Below are 21139 nucleotides of genomic sequence, written 5' to 3' on the forward strand. Positions count from 1 at the left end.
CTCAACTTCACAGAGATCTATCTGCCTCTGCCTCTTGAGTGCTGATATTAAAAGTGTGCACCACACAACTGGCCAAAGGTTTTGTTTGCATGGTATTGCAAAACCTTTATCCCAGTGACCAGGAGGTAGAAACAGAGGCAACTAGCCCTCTGTGATTTGGAAGCCAGCCTAGTCTGGTTTACATATTGAGTTCCAAGCCAGCCGAGGCTACATATAATGGGACTGTCTCAAAACGAAGTAAGGCTGGGGAGATGGCTCAGTATGTAAAAGCTTGCTACCAAGCCTGACAGCCTGATTCCAATCTGAACCCACGTAGTGAGAGGAAGAACCCAAACAATTTGTTCCCTCACCAGTGCAATCATGGGTACACACAAAATAAACCCTACAAAGTTAAAAAAAAAAAACAAACTCTTGCTGTAGGGCACTGCGGTTGCTGTCCTGCTGTAGGGCACTGCGGTATTAGATCAGTCCCTCAGACAAGGAAGCTCTTCTGCACCAGCTGGCTTATCGTGCATTTCCAAGGTCGTCTAGTCTAGCTTACAGTACTGTACTTGGCAAGTATTTGTGGAATCTACACTTTTTGTGTTCCTGTTTGCCCTCCCCTCACCCGGTTCCAAGGCTAGCACTCCGTGGTTTTGTATGAACCAGAACAAAACCCAGAGGACTTGAAACCCCTCTGATGTCTGTCTTCCATTTACAAGGAAGTGGTCTTGGAGACGGGAAGGCAGCTTTGTGACATGGAGACTGCCTAACAAGCACAGGTCCGGAGTGTGTCACCACCAGCCCCAGGAGGGCAAAGCCAGTGGGACTGGCTCAGCAGACAGAGCACTGAGTTTGATTCCCCAGGATCCATGCAATGGAAGGGAAGTTAGGTAGGAATAAAACACTGCTGGCCTGGCACCCTTACAGCCAACTGCTGAGAGCAGATCAGGGCTGCAGGTGGACAGGGAAGCCATCTTAGATGTGTACACACGCCCTTCTACCCCAACTCCCAAGGTATAGAAACAGAGCCCCAAGTAGAGGGGAGAGTCTAGGAGACTAGACAACTCTTTTGGGGTGTGTGTGTGTGTGTGTGTGTGTGTGTGTGTGTGTGTGTGTGTGTGTGTCTGTGTTTTATTGAACATAAGGGCTCACCATGTAACCTTGGCTGGCCTGAAACTTGCAATGTAGACCAGGCTAGTCTCAAAAACATCATCCACTTTCTGTCTGCCTCTGCTTCCTGCGCACTGCAGTAACTGTGGGGGCCACTACTGCCAGTGGAGAGAGCCCACTTCAAGTAAAGCTGTGGGAAGAAGGGCAGCCCTCTGCAGATCCCACACAGGTAGGCCCACAGAGGGGAAGGAACAGATGGGACAGAATAAAGAGAGAGAAAGACAGGCTCTTTACAAAAGAACGAAGAAAACCCTGGGATCAACTTTATTGCTCATGGGTGCAGCCTCCTCCCCGCACCCTTGGTCTCTCCAGTGGTCCACGCCCTCCCTCCACAGGACAGCACAGTGCTTCGGCTCTCCTGGGCCAGAGGCAAGGAAGACAACCTGTGTCCAGAACCCACCCCTGCCCAGCCCCCCGACTCCCACCCACCCTATTGCACGTCAAATCATGTAAACATGGCTTCAGGCATGGCCTGGAGCAGGATTGAGGCAGATAGATGTGTAAACGTATCTGGGACCAGGAACTAAAGCAAGCCCCGAGCTCCAACACTCAGGCCACAGCTACATCTGGAAAGGCAGGAGGCCGGGCCAGGTCCCAAACTCTGGCTCAGATTAAGCAACAGTGCAGATGGTCCGTCCCCTCTGTCACCCACCCTCTCAGATTCCAGGTCCTGAGGTCCAGCCACTTAGGGCTCTCCTCCAGGCCTAGGCAGTGCCTAGTTTTCTCCTTCTCAACCCCCAGCTGGAGGTCATTGATGCTGCTTCTTCCTAGAACCTCGGGGGAAACCAGAGACAGGCAGCGGCAGTCTGTCCAGCCCTGGAAGAGACGTAGGAAGTAAGAGGAGGACACAGGTCAGCTCCTTATGGGGAGGTGACAGGATAGAACAATGGGTGGGTGAGATGGGTAAGGCATAAACAGGTAGCACATCCTCTTCCCTGCTGGGCCACCCCTGCTCCACTCCTTACAAAGGCTGGGCCACCCCTGCTCCACTCCTTACAAAGGCTGGGCCACCCGTGCTCCACTCCTTACCAAAGGCTGGGCCACCCCTGCTCCACTCCTTACAAAGGCTGGGCCACCCGTGCTCCACTCCTTTTTTTTTTTTTTTTCCCGGAGCTGGGGACCGAACCCAGGGCCACCCGTGCTCCACTCCTTACCAAAGACTGGGCCACCCCTGCTCCACACTCCTTACCAAAGGCTGGGCCACCCCTGCTCCACTCCTTACAAAGGCTGGGCCACCCGTGCTCCACTCCTTACCAAAGACTGGGCCACCCCTGCTCCACACTCCTTACCAAAGGCTGGGCCACCCCTGCTCCACTCCTTACAAAGGCTGGGCCACCCGTGCTCCACTCCTTACCAAAGGCTGGGCCACCCCTGCTCCACTCCTTACAAAGGCTGGGCCACCCGTGCTCCACTCCTTACCAAAGGCTGGGCCACCCCTGCTCCACTCCTTACAAAGGCTGGGCCACCCGTGCTCCACTCCTTTTTTTTTTTTTTTTCCCGGAGCTGGGGACCGAACCCAGGGCCACCCGTGCTCCACTCCTTACCAAAGACTGGGTCACCCCTGCTCCACTCCTTACAAAGGCTGGGCCACCCCTGCTCCACTCCTTACAAAGGCTGGGCCACCCCTGCTCCACTCCTTACAAAGGCTGGGCCACCCCTGCTCCACTCCTTACAAAGGCTGGGCCACCCCTGCTCCACTCCTTACAAAGGCTGGGCCACCCCTGCTCCACTCCTTACCAAAGGCTGGGCCACCCCTGCTCCACTCCTTACCAAAGGCTGGGCCACCCCTGCTCCACTCCTTACCAAAGGCTCGGATCAGCTCTGCCCTCACAGCTGCAGTGAAGGTCTTCACCAGACAGAGTGTGGTGAGACCAGCAAAGGCTGCATTGTAGAGGAACACGATGTAGAAATTGCCTAGCCAGTTGAAGCGTCCAAAGTCACCCAGCAGGTCAAAGCGTGTCAGCCCTGAAGCAGAGTCTGCAATCAGAAGTGGGAATCCCCCAAGCCCTCTCCTCAAAGGAGCCCAACTTTCTGCTGCCTCCTAGTGGCCACGACCAAACATCACACCTGCAAGCTAGCACCTGCCATGCATGCCTTACAAGCCCACGCCAAGGCCAGATCAGGACTCCTGAACACATCAGGAGCTCAGGTCACAGCTGTTCCTCCTCCCAGACACTTGTATCTTTTCCTTCAGCGGGGCTGCCTCTAGCCTCAGGCATCTCTAGGCTCCCAGGAGTATAAGTGGTTCCTGACTAGGAAGCTAGAGTTGGCCACTAGGTTTCCACTAGTGCACAGCAGAGTGCACAGGCATCGCACTGCTTCCTATCCCAGTTCCACTTCTAGACAGCCGAATGACACGGGCAAGTTCCTGACATGCTCTAGACCTGTCTCTCAATGTAAACCGAGAAAACAATGGGCGATGACAATGAAGGCCTATGCATCATGCAAGCCTGTGACAGGGGCTATTAACTGCCCACCTCTGAGACAGTCTCCTACCTAGACTATGTAGCTGAGGGTGACCAACAACTTGTCATTCTTTTGCTGCCAGCTTCCCAGGACTGTAAGTGCAAGCCACTGTGCCTAGCTCCTTCTAAACCCCATCACGCTCTCAAGTCATAGGCCTGAACCCCATTTAAATATGCATCCACTGGGGATAATTAGTGGGCCAGTAAGCCCAACCTCCTCCAAATCCCTATGGCATTCACGAGAAATCACGTGTTGAACATTCCTAATCCAAGTTACAAAATTGGACCAAGAGACGGATCACGGTAGATGGCTGCTGCCCAGCGGTGACCTGAGTTCAATTCCCCACATGGTACAAGACAAGACCAACTCCTGCAAGTTTTCCTCTGATACACTTCCCACCCACACATAAAATAATGTAATCTTAAAAACTAAAAGGTTATTAAAGAGGGAGTTCCCAGCACTATGGGGGCTCAGACAGGATGATAAGTAAGACCTGGGCCGTTTTCTTTCGTTACAGGGTTTCCCTATGTAGCTGAGCCTGAAACCCCTACTAAGCACAGATTGCCACCTCCTCTTCACTACTCACCAAGGGTTCGAGAAAAGACAGGAAGTGCTGAGCTGAGGACCAGGAGACAGACACAGTTCCCAATTATCTGGATGAGAGCAGAGAAGAGGAAAAGGTAGCAAGGTCGGTCAGCACTGCTGGGTGCAGTGGTCCTGCCTTTAATCCCAGTGTTTGGAAGGCAGAGACAGGAGGATCTCTAAGAGTTCTTTACAGTCAGGGCTGTTAGAGAGGAGCTCTGTCTGGAGTGGGGGACCCACCCAAATGTAGAAAAGCTGCCAGCACCCAGTACATCTGCCTCCCCTGGCTAGCTACCTGTGTCATAGATGTGTCATGCCATCTAGGTCTCAGGCTTCCGAAGAGTGGAGAGCTGTAGAAGCCCACTACCGAGGACACCATCAGATAACTGCCACCAGGTTAGGGAAGAACTTGCCAGCTTCTAAGAAGTACTGACTGCCTCTCTCAGACCTTTTCAAGATCAAGGCTTTCTGTATGGTGTACACATGTGTACGCAGAGGCCACAGGTCAAGGCTGGGTGTCTTCTATCATTCTCCATATTACCTACTATTATGTCGTGTGCCTGTGTACATGCACGCTACTGCACACACACACACACACACACACACACACACACACACACACACACACACACAGCTTCAGGGGTCAGTTCTCTCACACCACTCTGAGTTCCCAGGGATGGGACTCAGGCTGTCAGGCTTCTTCCATAGCAGACACTTTTACCCACTGAACCAACTGTCTTTTTTTTTTTTTTTTCTTTTTTTTCGGAGCTGGGGACCGAACCCAGGGCCTTGCGCTTGCTAGGCAAGTGCTCTACCACTGAGCTAAATTCCCAACCCCCAACCGTCTTTTTAAAACAATACTTCCGGGGTTGGGGATTTAGCTCAGTGGTAAAGTGCTTGCCTAGGAAGCGCAAGGCCCTGGGTTCGATCCCCAGCTCCGGAAAAAAAAAAAAAAAACAAAAAAAAAAAAAACAATACTTCCTAGGGCTGGAGAGATGGCTCAGCAGTTAGAGCACTAGCTGCTCTCCCAGAGATCCTGAGTTCAAATCCCAGCTCAAAACTGTAACTTCAGCTTCAGGGGTTCCAACACACATACAGGCAAGACACCAATGCACATAACAGTGAGTTATTTAAGAAGATATAAATCGGGGCTGGAGAGATGGCTCAGCGGTTAAGAGCACTGACTGCTCTTCCAGAGGTCCTGAGTTCAATTCCCAGCAACCACATGGTGGCTCACAACCATCTGTAACGGAATCTGATGCCCTCTTCTGGTGTGTCTGAAGACAGCTACAGTGTACTCATATATACATTAAATAAATAAATCTTTAAAAAAAAAAGGTATAAATCTAGTTGTGGGCATGAATGTAATGCCTGCAAAGGTCAGGATAGTCGGGTCCTAGAGCTGGAGTTACAGATAGCAGTGAGCCACTTGACCTGGGTGCTGTGAAATGAACCCAAGCTCTCCGGAGAGAGCATCAGGCACTTCGAATGGCTGAGTCTTCCCTCGGTTCGCTGGACCATCCTACCAGCCCCTGCCTTACTATGTTTTGAGAGAGAGAGTATTTCAATCCTGAAGTTTGGCTAGAAGGACTCTTGAAAAAGCTACTAGGATCTGTCTGTCTGTACGTAACCGACTGAGTTATCTCCCCAGTCCTCAAGACCAAGTATTTCCTTCTCTCTGAACCCAAGTTAGATGACGACTTATGCCCTCCCTGGCACTCCCCCCGTCCCCCAGTGCTCCCCAGGGGTCTACGAAGAGTTCCAGGAGGCAGGTTTAGTAGGCAGAGGGCACAGGAATTTCCAGAAGGATACAAGATCAGCACGACCTGGATGATGGCACCAAAGGACCCCAGTTTGGAGAAGGAGACCTGGCCCAGGGCAGCATCCTGTGGGGTGGGGTGGCATTAGTAAGGGACATCCACAACCGGGAACACCAGGGCCACCCAGCCTCTCCTCTGTCCTGATTCTGCCTCTTTCTCTCTCCAACCTCCCCCTTTAAGCTGTAGTACAAACTGGAGGATCTTTAACGACGTAGATCATTCTGGCCTGGAACCCGGGGCAACCTACCAGCTTCAGGTAGGATAATAGCAGGAGACACTATCCAGCCTCCCCACCCTTTCAGAATTATGTCAGAGTTAGAGAGCCCGAGAGCCCTTACCTGCATGCCCCGCGGCATGGCAGCCTCGTCAATGAGCAGCTCCAGGATGTGGACAGCCACAATGAGCACAGACAGGCCCTGTGTGCAGCAAGGTCACCAGCTCCCATCACCCCTGCCCTGCCTGCCCCACAAGCATGAGCTCTCTAACTTGGCATTTTCAGTTTGCTTGCCTCCCTCCGGCTGCTGCCAGCATTGCAGCCCCCTCTGAGGATGCTACTCTAGGAGCTGCTTGCAATGGTCCACTGTGGAAGCCTGACTACAAAGAACACGCACCTATAGGGATGGGGAGGGGTCACTATGCTGAGTACTTGCTCAGAGTGCAAAGTCTGGGTCACTCTCCAGCACACCCCCTCCCCTACATGTGAGATGATCTAGGAAAAGGTACCTTTTCCTCTTAGATTATTCCTGAAGCCCTGATTTACTCTCGCTCCAAGGAAATCTGTATACCTTCCCAGTGACTGTGCAGTTTGGAACAAGTCAGTTTTATTTCCTTGCCCACAAAGTGGGCTTAGCACAGGGCGGCATATAAAATTGGCCCTCTCAGTGGCTACTTCTCTGACTGATGACCATCATGTCAACATGCATCTCTGTCCTCCCCATGGATACATCCACTTACTCCCTCCCCACCAGGGCTGGCAAACCCACCGTCAGCACCAGCAAGCACAGCATGGCCAGAGGGTAGCCCAGGTTCCGCTGCCAGGCTGACGCCTTCCGCCGCTTTTCTGTGCAGGGGTGGGAGGTTGTTAGTAAGTACTTGGAACAAGGAACTACTCCCCTTGGGTAAACTACCAGGCCACGTACCCAGGAGGACCCTCTGCGCCTGCAGAGCCAGGACCTGTCTATGCAGCAGCTCCATGTCCAGCGGCAGCCAGCAGGATGTGGGATCTAGGGCAGAGGACAAACTTCCCTCCAGTGCTCAGGCTTGCCAAGGCCAGGCCACCACCCAAGCAAGCGGGATTTAGACTCACTGCAGATTCTTCGAGTCAGAGCTGCCTCCTCAAAGGCTGAGCAGTTCAGCTGTTCTTCCAGGTCTTCCAGTAGCTGAGGGCAGCGGACAGGAAGGGGCTGTCAGAGGTTCCCTGATCCCAGCAGTTCTCCCACACTCTCAGTGCTCCCTCTAACTCCTCTGCACCACCCTGTGTCCAGCATTTTTGGTTCTTTTTTTTTTTTTTTTTTTTTTTTTCAGCTGGGGACCGAACCCAAGTGTGTCCAGCATTTTTGTCCTATCCCTTCCAATTCCTCGTGTTCTGACCAGCTCCTGATGATTGGGGGGCGGGGGCATAGAAGCCAAGCAAGGGTGTGGTCTTCTGCAAGTTGTGCACACCACCACTGCAGGTCCACTTCATGGTTCGGCCTCAGATGTAGGCACACAAGAGGCAAGGAGCACTACATACCCGGGGCTTGACCAGCAACTTCCCAGTGACGGAGAACATGCGGGCGAGACCTAGTGGAGTGCACACTGGACGCACAAGAGCTGGTCAGTCAGACGTCAGACCTTTCATTCCCTCCCCAACCCTCCTCCAACCCTTCTCCTTCCACCTGACTGCAGCCCAGGATGCCCTCTTTCTCTCCCAGATTCCAACACTCACCCAGAAGCAGCAGGACTCCGAGGAAGGAGATACAGGAGTAGAGATAGGGGAGGTAGTACTCCCAGAAGTCTAGGGACAACGAAAGGCATGTCAGCTTGTCTTGCTCACATCTGAGTACCTTGAGGTGACAGGGCTCAGGGTCTAGACAAGGACACATGTCAGACACCTATAGTCAAGCAGCACGTGTGGGGACAACTGGCCCAGGGTTAGAGACGGAGCAGTGGGTAAACCAAGGATCCTCATTTATAGAAAAGGACAGCTGCCACCTGATCCAGGGGATGGGCTAAGTGCAGCCAGACCCTCTCCTTCATCAAGCAAGGCAGATAGTAAGATGAAATTCTCAATTCTAAGACGGGAGGCCAGGTATGCTGGCATATACCTGTGATCCCAGGAGAACCAGGACGGTGAGGTGGAAAGATTTCAAGGGCAGCCTGGGCCTTACAGTGGACTGCCATCTATCTACTATTTAAAACAGGCCTCACTGGTAGCTCCCTGGCTAGCCTGGAACTCAGAGATCCGCTTCCTGAATGCTGGGATTAAAATTGTATGCTACCATACCTAGCTGATTATCTACCTTTTAGATCCAAGGGGTATCTCTATATGTTGGATGTGTACAGTGTCAGTTTGGACCTTTAGCCTACACAAGTGGTGACAGACTTTTCCACTTGAAGAGGCTACAGAGGATTAAATGCACATGGCTAACTGAAGAGCCAGTATTTTTGTCTTTGTCTTTACAGATACGCGAACCACATACGTGCCTGGTGCAGTGGATCAAGCCCCTGGAACTGGAGTTACATACAGCTGTGAGGTGCCACCTGAGTGCAGGAAACTGAACCCAGGTCCCCTAAAGCAGCAGCCACCACTCTCAACTGCTGAGTCATCTCTTCAGCCCCCTTCCCTTTGTTTTTGAGACAGCATCTTTCTCTATAGCCCTGGACGGCCTCAAACTCACTATACGAACCTACGAACTCATGGCAGTTACCCTGACTTAGTCTCCTGAGCTCGGATTACAAGATACGTTCTAAAGAGTCAGTCTTAAGAGGAGGTATGATGAGGGGAGAGGGTGGCTCAGTGGTGAAGATGGCTGGCTGCTCTTCAGAGGACCCAGGTTCAGCAGCACCCTCAAGCCAGCTCACAACCATCTCTAACTGCAGTCCCAGAGGATCCAATGACCTCTTCTGTTTTCTGTTGGCACTGCATAGATGTGGTTCACAGACAGACGGACGGACGGACGGACGGACGGACACACACACACACACACACACACACACACACACACACACACACACACAAAAGTTAGGGGCTGGAGAGATGGCTCAGCAGTTGAGAGCACCCAACTACTCTTCCAGAGATCCTGAGTTCAATTCCCAGCAACCACATGGTGGCTCACAACCATCTGTAAAGAGATCCGATGCCCTCTTCTGGTGTGTCTGAAGACAGCAACAATGTACTTATATAGAATAAATAAATAAATCTTTAAAAAAAAAAGTAAGTCTTTAAAAAAGAGGAAAAAACCAGAGCTCTGTTTTGGTTTAGATATAAAATGGTCTTGCAAAACTTGAATGTTTGGGGTGGGGGATTTAGCTCAGTGGTAGAACGCTTGTCTAGCAAACGCAAGGCCCTGGGTTCGGTCCCCAGCTCCGAAAAAAAGAAAAAGGGAAAAAACAAAAAAAAAAACAAAGAACTTTAATGTTTGACCAGGAAGTGGTGTCACATACTTTTAATCCCAATAGTCAAGAGGCAAAAGCAGAGGGATCTCTGAGTTTGAGGCCAGCCTGGCCTACAAAGTAAGTTCCAGGACTTCCAGGGCTACACAGAGAAATCCTGCCTCTCATAAAGCAAACAACCAAACGAAAACCCACAGCTTGACTGTTAAAGGTTTGGTCAGCACTGCAACGTGCAGAGCCGTGCTTTGGGGTGACCAGAGCTGGAGCACTGGCCACTCGTGGCCTCATGAGCTGGAGCACTGGCCACTTGTGGCCTCGTGAGCTGGAGCACTGGCCACTCGTGGCCTCGTGAGCTGGAGCACTGGCCACTCGTGGCCTCGTGAGCCTGGCGGCACTCGAGGTTCTTCCCGCTTCATCACAGCCCCGGACCAGAGCTGCATGAACACAGCCTGGAACCTCTGAAGCCGTGTGAGCCAAGACTTTCTTTAAATCAGTGACAGGCAGTTTAATTCTCACCATAGAGTGACTCCCTGCTGGCCTTGTCATTGTCTACAATGGCTGATGCCACCCACACCATGCCCAGCACAAGCAGAGTGAGGAGTATCAACATCACCACTGTCTCGTAGACCCGGCCCAGGACACCCTACAATAGGAAGAAATGGGTAAAGCAGAGGGGTACATCAGGAAGGAAGGAGACACCAGAGCTATGCCGGGCTTGGGGACCCAGGATTCAGCAGATAGGGGTGCTTCTCTCTCTTCACTTGTAAACCCATCCCCAGACACCTTCAGTTCACCCTCTGTTCAGAGGACATGATCCCATGTCTGCAGCATGAGAGCTCTCTGCTCTCTCAAGTCTGGGTTAGTCTGCCCAATGCAAGGATCAGCAGGGAAGCAGAAGGCAGTGGAACAAGCCCGAATTCCTACGCTTCCTCTCACCTTTGGCACAATGGCTTCCAGGAGCAGCTACAACAGTAAGATATTAACTCTCCTGCTGAGAGATCTCTGTCTCAACTTTAACTCTCAATGGTTCTACAAAGGACGGCCCACACTGACTTCCATGTTACTACAGCCTGGACTCCTTGTTCCAGCCCTTAACTCCGACTGAAGGCTACGAACTATCTGCTGATGCCAGTTGCCTGGAACAGAGTTCTGCCTCCAGCTCGGGTTGACCAACACTTCCCTCACTCACCTTTCTGGAGCCAGCAAAGCCTTCAGACTCTGTGAAGAAATATGCAAAGGGCATAAGGAAGACGAGGGACAGATTGGAGAACAGGAAAACGAGGTTCCAAAGACCTAGAGCCAAGAAGGAAAAGCAGAGCTGGTCACTGAGGGGCCGATCAACAGGTGGGGGACATGATCCATGAGCCCGAGGCTGCCGTGTCTCCTAATTCCCTGCCCTACTCCCTAGCCCACGCTCTGGTCCAGCCACATACCATGGATGAGGGAGCCATTGAGCCACTGGATGTAGTAGTTGCGTGGCAGTGAGAGTAGCACCTCATTGCTGATGATGGAGAAGGGCAAGAGTAAGACAGCGCCCAGGGCGACTGCCAGGGTAAAAGTGCACAGCTCCAGCCTGAAAGGGGAAGAGGGCCTGTCAGCCCAGCACTCACTGTCCCTGCTGACCTAGAAGTCATTTCTTTCCTGAGGGCACCCAGGCTTTTAGAACCAGCTGTAGCCATGGGAAGGAGTTATCCATCTGGGCTTTGCCTACTGCCATTCCAGGTTGGTCCTCACCTACAGGGCAGCCTTGGCACACAAGATGGGCACAGCTCAGGCATTCATGGGTACCTTGTTACCCGCCACATGTCACTTGTCTGGGCTATCCCAGGACTGTGATCGATAGCCCAGGACTGTGATCCTCCCCATACATCCTACAGAGCTCCATGGTAATGCTAACAAAGCAAGGGGTGGCCCCTCTTCTCCACTGAGGGATCCAGGTTCTGAGCTCACCTCGTTGGATAAGAGCTCAGCCACTCCATATGGTATGTGTGCCCTTTAAGAAGGCATTAGCGCACAGGATAAAGGCCGGCTAAAACCCAACCTCACAGATACTGCCTGTGCCAAGGGCTGCACCAGCTGGAAACGAATTCACGAAAGGAGACCAATGGTGTCTAGCCTGCCAGCGCAGGGAGGGCACCTCCTCACTCCTCTGCAGGTGCTGTTACTGACCAGGCAGTGCCTATAACAAAGTCCCTTCTAAGACCAGTTTTGCCCTCAGGGTGTCCTCAGGGTTGTGGGACTGATCTTCGCCAAACCCTGTCCTGTTTCCATTCGCTTGTCTCCCCTTCCATTCCCACCCACATTGACAGTTGGGAGGTGAAGCCAAGCTGAAGCCATTTCCTGATGACTCAGGCCCTAGGTGACATCCTGATGGTGAAGCTCCTGGCCTAACTAGGGAGACAGGAAGAGCAGCTTTTCTGGGCATCCCTGGGATGAGGTTAAGCCGGAAAATGGCAGAAACAGGGTGGAAGTAGAGACTCCCTCTATTGGACGCCTCTAGGGGACTCTAGATCCTAGCTCCTAAGTCACTGGAGTATGTCAGGCCTGAGGGTAGCGACACTCACGCAATCTTGTTAACTGTGGCGTCTTCATCATCCACTGCAAGAGACAAACAGGAAGGGGAGCAGCAAGACATCAGAGGGCAGCTCTGGGACCAAAGGTATTATAACATGTCCCCTGCCCCTCCTCCGAAGCCAGTGCTCAACGAGAGGCTCTGGCAGATCTTACACTGCAGACCTCACAACCTGTTCTCTGAACAAGGTAGCAGTGTAATGATCAGGGGTCCTGGATCATCACACAGAACACAGACCCCAAATTCCTGCTCCTCTCCCTCCTCCCCACCGTCACTGTCAAAACAGGTTCCTCCTTATATGGGCTCAGGCAGAATAAACAGATTGAATCTGTGAGGTTGTTCCAAGAAGGGCTGGGTGAGGCGAAATAAATGCTAGGGGGAAAAGGGGGATTCCCAGAGAGAGGTCCCCAAGGGAAGGGTACTAATGGAGACAGCTTGGCTGGAAGTCTGAGCAGGTTTGACTCTGAAACTGTGTTTTCTGTCTCCATCACAGATGTACGGGACGAAAAGCCACAGTCTGAGAATATTTAGGCTCTACACAGAGAAAGACTACCATTACCAAACCTTGGGAAGCGTTGGGTCCCAGTAGGAGAGTGCTAGAAATGAGCCAACATTTTGGAGGAAGAAACAGGATTGGAGAGGCTAAATGGGTGCCCGGTGGTAGTGGTACATGCCTTTAATCACAGAATTTGGGGAGCGGAGGCAGATGAATCTCTGTGAGCTCAAGGCCAGCCTGGTCTACAGACTGAGTTCCAGGAAGACTCGACTACACAGAGGGAAAAAAGGGAAAACCTACTCGGACAGGAAGGAGGCAGCACACACCAGGAGACCAGGATTTGGGAGGCAGAGACAGGAATTCAAGGTCATCCTTAGCTACATAAAGGGCTTGAGGCCAGCCACGGGTACATGAAATGTTGTCAGTAAAATAAAACCAAGAGAGCAGTACCTGATTTTGAAAAATCCACAATAAAACATTAGTTTGCTCTCTAACTTAAAAACACAGACAAAAAAACTAAGGAACAAAGAATAAGAAGAGAAAGAAATAAGAGCCATGTAGGCACATTAGCCTGAAGCTTGGAGATGTCCCACCGAGGCCGCCTACCTACCAGCCCCTGGCTCTGTAGTCAACAACAGGGGCTGAAGAAGCGGAGGTTGCATAGTGGCCCAGCAGTCACCTGTCCTTTCCCAGCAGGCACTGCACACTCCCCTCTGAGGCCAGCCCCATGGCAACCAGGACTCTGGCTGAGAATAGGGAAGTCAGAGTACCTGTGGTGAACTCAGCAGGCTTCTTGAAGCGGGTCAGGAAGATGTGGCAGAGGATGTAGAGTGTTGCAAACAGAAGTATTGAGATCTGTGGCAAAAAGCAATCTGGAATGAGAAGTTCTATATCCGATAGCACACTCCTCAGCCTTGAGGGCCTTCGTGGGGTTCTACAGGTATCACCAGTACCTTCCTTCCCTCTAGTTAAGCCACAGGGGGAGGAGGGGAGGGAGGGCTTAAGGACCAAACAAAGGTCATCCCTGGGAAAACAATGCCAAACCAGCCCTGGTACTGAGCTTCAAGCACACTTTGAGGGTAACAGAGAAATTGTAGAAATAACACATATGCACGTACACACATACCCCACAGCCTAAATCAAGCCTTAGAAGGAAAGAGACTGACTGACTTTGAGAACATTCTGGGAAAGTAACAGGCTTGAGGAAAAGATGTCTATGCTGTCTTGGCATGTGCTCTTTCCCAACTGCAGTTGCTATCATGAGAAAGTAGGCTCCAGGCACTACTACGTAAGAATCACATCTGTAGGGTAAATCAGAACTTCTACTTCAAACTAGAGCCCATCCATTCAGCTCAGGAGGCGGCTTTGGTCAGGCCCATCGTTTCCAGAGCTGGTAATCTGTCACTTTAAAAGTAGACAATTCAGGGTTGGGGATTTAGCTCAGTGGTAGAGCGCTTGCCTAGCAAGCGCAAGGCCCTGGGTTCGGTCCCCAGCTCCAAAAAAAAAGAAAAAGTAGACAATTCAGGCTGGAGAGATGGCTCAATGGTTAAGACCACCGACTGCTCTCCCAGAGGTCCTGAGTTCAAATTCCATCCCAGCAACCACACAGTGGCTCACAACCAGTAATGAGGTCTGATGCTCCCTTCTGGTGTGTCTGAAGACAGCACCAGTATATGCATATACGTAAAATAAATAAATTTTAAAAATTAGTCAATTCTGAGGCCCTACCGCAAGTAATTTCTGACGTCTGGGCCTTGAGTGGTCAGACCTCCAAAGGACAGGACAGAACTTGGAGAGATAATTAGTACTAAGCACTACATCTCTATACTACGCCATGGTTGGAGGGGGAAAAAAGAAAAACACAAAAGAGATAAGCACAGACAAGGTCCATCTCGTGTGTCTTCTAGTCTCCAAGATAAAGTGACCCCAGAGGAAATCTGTAAAGTGACAAGGAGGAGACCAAGAAAGTCCTGCGTGTAGTATAAAGTGGTACCTTTTGCCTTAGGGAATCCCCGTATACGGAGCCACTAAGCTGAATTTTTACAGCAGACTGTTCTGCCCCTTTCCATCTTGAACTTGTGTAATAGCCAAGAAGGTAGTCTGTCTGTCTGTGTCTGTCTGTCTATCTGTCTGTCTGTCTGTCTGTCTCTCTCTCTGGTTTTTCAAGATAGGGTTTCCTTGTTAGCCCTGGCTGTCTTGGAACTTCTGTATATCAGGCTGGCTTCGAACTCAGAGATCCACGTGCCTGTGCCTCCTGAGTGCTGGAACTGAAGGCACGCACCACCACCTCCTACCTAGGCTGTTCTCTAGTTTCAAGATGGGAGCCACATGTAGGAGGCACTAGAAAGTTTCACCTGCCCTTGGCTGGAGCTGATGTCCTAAGCTAATGGCTTAGGAGGCAGAAACATGCATGGAGCAGTTTCTGAGGGCTCATTCCTCCCAGGTTGTCAATATCTTATAAGGTCTGGATGTGTGTCCATGATATGCCCAATCCCCAATGTGTACCTCTCCCAAGGAACACATAAGGGACACCACTGGATTCTTAACCTTGGAGCCACACACTCATTGATAAAGGCAGACCTAGGTATATCCTGTTTCTCTCTACCCTTTCCTCAAAGCATGCCAAGGGGTAGCCTAAAACTCAGCCTGAGAAAAATGAAGGATGACTTCATCTGGGCAAGAGCCATTCCTCTAAACCCTTCTCTTCTCATTTAGTATGTGCAGAGCGCTGTGAAAGAAATAGCAGACAGATTATTCAAAGCAGGACCAAGGAAAATATATTTCCCTAAGTCCCACTGGGTGCTCCCACCCTAGAGTAATATGCTGCTGTGTGGAAGGTTCAGCTGCAATTCTAGGTTATGCTGAGGGAGTGACAAACACAGGCTAGAAGCGCTCAGGATCAAAACACACACACACACACACACACACACACACACACACACACACGTGTGTGTGTGTGTGTGTGTGTGTGTGTGCGAGAACTCCTCGAATGGCTGGAAAGCTGGAAACCCAGCCTTCCAGAGAGTCAAACAAATTATCCGGAAGTGGTGCGGGGTGTGTGTCATTGTATTGGCTTGTGTTTGGCATGCTGCACGCCAGAGGCCCGGGATTCAATCACAGAAGGAATGAAAACAACCACTACTAAAGGGGTGAGAAAACAGGCGGGGAAACCTCGGTGTTCCTCCATCTCCACTTCTTTTTTTTTTTTTAATTTCTTTTTTCCATCTCCACTTCTTGCAACCCATCTCGGACAGGATTACTTTCTTCCTTAGTGGGAAGACCCGACTCTTCCCTCGCCCCTCGCGCCACCACCGCACTTCCCTAGCTAACTGCTCAATGTGACCGGGTCTCCCTTCATTCCAACATCAGCCATAGTTGCCTTTCATCTACTTTTAAGGGGAACAAGCACACCACTAGTCCCGAAGCAAATCCAAGCAAATCCATCCTTTTCGAGAGATCAGACGCCCCACACCAGAGGACCCACCGCCAGGAACGCCCACGGGGGTGGAGTAGAAGGGGCGGGGGGAGGGGCGAGCGGCCGAGGAACGGAAACCCGGCGGCTTTGTTTACAGCTCAGGGACCCAGCCGATCCGACCTAGGAGGTCACCATCCCGGCCCGGGCGCTCGCAGGGGTCGAGGTGCTCCGGAGGCCCGGCAGCAAGACTTCCCGTCTCTACCGCCGCCCGCGCCCCTCCCACATCGGCCCGGCCCCTTCCCGCCCTGGTCCCGGACTCACGATGCACTCGCGGACCCTATCGTGGAACAGCTGCTCTCGCACGGATAGCACTTCGTAGTCAGCTGCTTCCATACTCTGCTCAGCATGACTGGGGCGGGGGTGTCTCCGGGCCCGGGGAGGACGAGCGGGGATGAGGCCGCCGCCGCCCCCCGCCAAGCACCCGGACCCAGCCTAGGAGCTGCGCCTCGCTGCCCGTGACGGAAACTCAAGGTAATCTGGGGCTCAGATTCTGCCGTCGGACGCCCCGCCCTTAAAGGGGCAGGCCGCAGCCCGCCTAGTCTTAAAGGGCTCGGGTCCCCCTCGGTTCCCTCCCCTTTAAGGTGGGGCCACTCACAATCAGATTTCAACGCAAGTACCCGCCGCCCGGCTTCGCGGAAGCGCCAGGCTTGGTGCCCACTGACGACACAACGCCTGGGCGGGTTTCTTCAGAAGAACGGAGCTTATTGGCTCCTGGGAGACTGTCGGTCATCGCTACGGGAGCGTTGATAGGACATTCTGTGGAAGGAGGCGGGATGTTTTGGGCTTGCCTTAGAAGCTGTTGGAAATCCGCGCTTGAGATGTGAGGGTTCCAGGATAAGTACCCGCCAGGATTTTGGTTTAAAAGAATAAGGTTGGGATCAGGCCAACCCCTCGAGATGTAAGCCCCACGGGGCTTTCAGAAAGAACGGCTGCCTGTGACCCAAGGGCCCAGAGGGTTTTCTAGAAGTCTATTTGTTCCCCTTCCACTCCAAACAGCTTTCGCGCAATCATTTTTGTGGAAGGCCTAGGGTATTAGAGAACAAATAGTTAAAACAAACAACAAAACCAAAAAACGAATAGGATACTTTTAAAAAGGTCATGAAACTTTTGTTTTGTTGAGACAGGTCTTGCTATGCAAGCCAGGCTAGCCTTGAATTCTCAGCGATCTTCCTTAGCTTCCTAGTTGATTGCTAAGTGACAGGCATGTGCTACCAGGCCCAGGCTATCCTGAAACTGTGAGGAAATGTCACAGGGAATATTGGTGAGTGGACTGAATAAAACATTAACTCCCAAACATTAACTAACTACCTGCTATGTGCCTTTTTTTTTTAAATAGCCTTTATCTAATTTTAACATCATAACAATTTGAGACTAGAAAATAGAGGTTGGCCGGGTCGCTACTTGAGACTTAGAAACCAGCTGGGCTCGGTAGCACAAGTCATTTATTTTAGCACTAGGAAGGCAGAAGCAGGTGGATCCATACATTCAAGGCCAGACTGGTTTACATATGTTTTATGCCAAGCAGGGTAACATGGTGGGAACTTGTCTCAAAAAGCAAAAAATACATCCTTGTGTAGACATATATGTTTACATAGTTGGCCCTCTGCATTGTTGGGTTCAACTAATCTCAAAACCAAAACGAAAACAAGAAACCATTTGTGAAGGTAGCTATAGAGATGACTCAGTTGGTAAAGGGCTACCCTGCAGGGAGGAGGGAGCTAAGTTCCATTCCTAACACCCACAATTGGTGAAGCCAGCCCTGGGGCTGGACTGGGGAGGTTCTGACAAGAGGATCCCTAGGGCTTACTGACTAGCCAGAGAACCCCATGCATGTAGCCCCAAATCCTAGTGAGAGACGAAGTCTAAAAATCCATCTGGGATACAAAGAGAGACCCTGTCTCTAAAAAACGACAGAAAATACATTTTGGGGCTGGGAATGTAATTCAGTGGTAAAGAACTTAGCATGTACAAGACCTTGAATTTGATCCCTAACACCTTGAAAAAAAGTCTGGGGAACAAAATTATGTCTGTACTGAACATACGCAGATTTCGTGTTCTTGCCGTTATTTCCTAAGCCATTTATATAGCGTTTACACTGTATTAAGGGTTATAGGTGCTCTAGGGTTGATTCTAAATGTTCTGGGGGACATGCATACATTATACGCAAATTCTATGTTGTTGGGTGTTTTTTTGTTTTTTTTTTGTTTTTTTTTGTTTTTTTTTTTTTTTTTTCCGGAGCTGGGGACCGAACCCAGGGCCTTGCGCTTCCTAGGTAAGCGCTCTACCACTGAGCTAAATCCCCAGCCCCGGTGTTTTTGTTTTTAAGACAAGGCCCTCTCTACATAGCCCTTCCTGGCTTTCTTAAAATTCAATATTTGGAGAAGGCTGGCCTCAAATTCAGAGATCCTTCTGCCTCTTCTCCCCACTCTACACCACTGTTTTAAGTTTTACACTTGGGCTGGAGAGATGGCTCAGTGGTTAAGAGCACTGACTGCTCTTCCAGAGGTCATGAGTTCAATTCCCATCAACCACATGGTGGCTCACAACCATCTGTAATGAGATCTGGTGCCTTCTTCTGGCCTGCAGTCACATATGCAGGCAGAATGCTGTACATAAAAGAAAATAAATAAATCTTTAAGTTTTACACTTATACATGTGTTTCTCTCTGTGTGTGTGCACACACATGAGAGCAAGTTCATGCCAAGGTACATGTGTAGAGGTCACAGGACAATTTTGGGGAGTTAATTTTCTCCTTACACATACTGTGGGTCCCAGCAACTGAACTGAGGTTATCAGGCTTGGCCAGCAAAGTGCTTTTAAAGCCACCAGAGTCCTCAGATACTTATTTCAACTATGAGAAGCACTGTGCTCTAATGACAGTATTGAAATGCAAATCAGGTTGGGAGAAGGAGTGTTGGTTCAGGCCTGTAATTCCAAAGCTGTGGCAGAAGGGTGTAGGTTGGCCAGCTCGAGTTAGTGAGTTCCAGTCCAACTGGGACTACCTATCAAGACCTTGTTGCAAAAATAAAAATAGACATGGTCTCAACAAACAAGAGCAAAGATAACTGAAAGACTTAAGAGTCAAACCAGAGCATTTCATTCCTATTAACTTAACTGGCATGCTTAAGATTCAGGCCCATGAGATGCCAGGTGTTAGGCGTGGTGAGTAGACAGACATGAAGGGTCTAGCTCCTCCCTTAGAGAACTCAGAACTTGTAGGAATGATAAACAGTGAGAAGGAGGGCGTGGTAGTTCAGTAGGCAGAGTGTTGCCAAGCATGCACAAAACCCAGGGTTTGCTCCCCAACAATGCATAAACGAGTCTGGCGGTGTCCATCTGTAATCTCAGCACTTGAGTACAGAGTCAAGGTCACCCTTGCCTATATGGCAAGTTCAAAGCCAGCCAGAGATACATGAAACACTGTCTTTAAAACTTAAAAAGTGCAGTGTGGTGAAAGACACTTTTAATTCCCAGCACTTGGGAGGCAGGTAGATGGCTGAGTTTGAGTCCAGCCTGGTCGATAGAGTGAGTTCCAGCACAAGGGGTCACACAGAAAAACCCTGTCTTGAAGATCCAAAATATAAACTCATAAACATGTCTGTAGACAAAAAAGACCACTCAGGGGCTTAGAGGGATGGCTCAGCGGTTAAGAGCACTGACTGCTCTTCCAGAGGTCCTGAGTTCAATTCCTAGCAACCACATGGTGGCTCACAACCATCTGTAATGGGATCCAATACCCTCTTCTGGTGTATCTGAAGACAGCAATGTTGTATTCATATAAATAAAATAAATTAAAAAAAAAAAAGACCACTCAGTAGGGGGCTGGCGAGATGGCTCAGTGGTTAAAAGTACTTACGGCTCCTGAGGAGGAAAGAAGTCAAGTTTCCAGCACCCAGAGCAGGTGTAACTCCAGTTCTAGAGAGATCCAATAGTCCTGACCCCTTGAGGCATTTACCCACACAAACCAACACATTGTGGTGTTTTGTTTGTTTTCTTTTTTTTTTTTTTTTTTTTCAGAGCTGGGGACCGAACCCAGGGCCTTGTGCTTGCTAGGCAAGCACTCTACCACTGAGCTAAATCCCCAACCCCACATTGTGGTGTTTTGAATGAGAATGAGCATAGGCTCATTATATTTAAATACTTAGTATCCCAGTGGTGGAACTGTTTGGGAAGGATTAAGAGGTGTGGCCTTGCTGGAGGAGGCATATTACTGGAAGCAGGCTTTGAGATTTCAAAGCCCATGCCTTTCCCTCACTATCTGCTTCCTGCTTGTGGATCAGATGTAAGCTCTCAGCTACTGCTCCAGAGCCATGGCTGCCTGCCTGACCCACACTCCTTGCAGACTCAACCTCTGAACTCTAGGCTCCCAATAACCTCTTTGTTCTATAAGTTGCTTTGGTCATAGTACCTCATCACTACAACTTAAAACTCACTAAGATGTAAATTGGTACCAGGAAGTGGGTTACTACTGTGACAGGCCTGACGGTGCTGGTTTTTGGGGGACTGTGGAAGACTTCTGGAATTTGCAATAGGAAATTTAATGAATGCTGTAATTGGGGCTTAACATAGTACTGAGAGCAGTGTCGACTATGGAGACCCACCTCCAAAGGTTTCAGAAGGAACAATATTAACAACTGAACTAGAGATCATTCTTGTCCTAAGATTCTGCCTGGGACTAAACTGAAGAGTTTGGCTGGCAGAGGTGATTTCAGACGGCCTCATGTTGACCTTGTTTAGTCATCAGTTATTAGTGACCCCTCTTCTGCAGGTCTACTGTGAGAGAGCATGTGGGGCAGAAAGAAACAAAAGGTACAGATGAGGCAACAAAGAACATCGGGAAATGTAAGGTTGGAGCCAAAGCTTGTGCTGAAGGACAAGACAGACCTGAAGCAGAAGACAGCAAAGGGAGCAGTGTCCTCAGACCAAGACCTCCACTCAGCTAATTCTGCAACTTGTGAAAAGAAAAGCTGACCCAACAAAGG

At 50.4% G+C, this 21139-nt stretch overlaps 2 protein-coding genes across 13 annotated transcripts in view; one reads left to right on the forward strand and one right to left on the reverse strand.

Moving 5' to 3' along the window:
• Tuba1c (tubulin, alpha 1C) overlaps positions 1 to 21139 on the forward strand; it is a 441616-nt gene that overhangs the window by 301726 nt on the left and 118751 nt on the right. The gene's annotated exons all lie outside the window — the stretch shown is intronic.
• On the reverse strand, positions 1382 to 20133 carry Lmbr1l (limb development membrane protein 1-like). 8 transcript variants are annotated; one of them, XM_039078923.2, is made up of 17 exons: positions 16419 to 20121; positions 13453 to 13537; positions 12179 to 12212; positions 11048 to 11187; positions 10804 to 10907; positions 10131 to 10257; positions 7948 to 8016; positions 7753 to 7817; positions 7327 to 7399; positions 7160 to 7243; positions 7004 to 7080; positions 6359 to 6436; positions 6013 to 6086; positions 4496 to 4586; positions 4205 to 4271; positions 2956 to 3129; positions 1382 to 1968 (listed from the first exon to the last, which is right to left on the reverse strand). In XM_039078923.2, exons 1-17 carry the CDS (start codon positions 16488 to 16490, stop codon positions 1901 to 1903), a joined length of 1482 nt encoding a protein of 493 aa, XP_038934851.1. In that variant the 5' UTR covers positions 16491 to 20121; the 3' UTR covers positions 1382 to 1900. The 8 variants fall into 8 exon arrangements, with proteins under 8 accessions (XP_038934851.1, NP_001382658.1, XP_038934850.1 ...); NM_001395729.1 differs by having other exon boundaries at positions 2956 to 3117; positions 16419 to 16625; XM_039078922.2 differs by having other exon boundaries at positions 1382 to 3129; positions 16419 to 20128.

Source organism: Rattus norvegicus, chromosome 7, assembly GCF_036323735.1.
Source record: "Rattus norvegicus strain BN/NHsdMcwi chromosome 7, GRCr8, whole genome shotgun sequence".
NCBI lineage: Eukaryota > Metazoa > Chordata > Mammalia > Rodentia > Muridae > Rattus > Rattus norvegicus.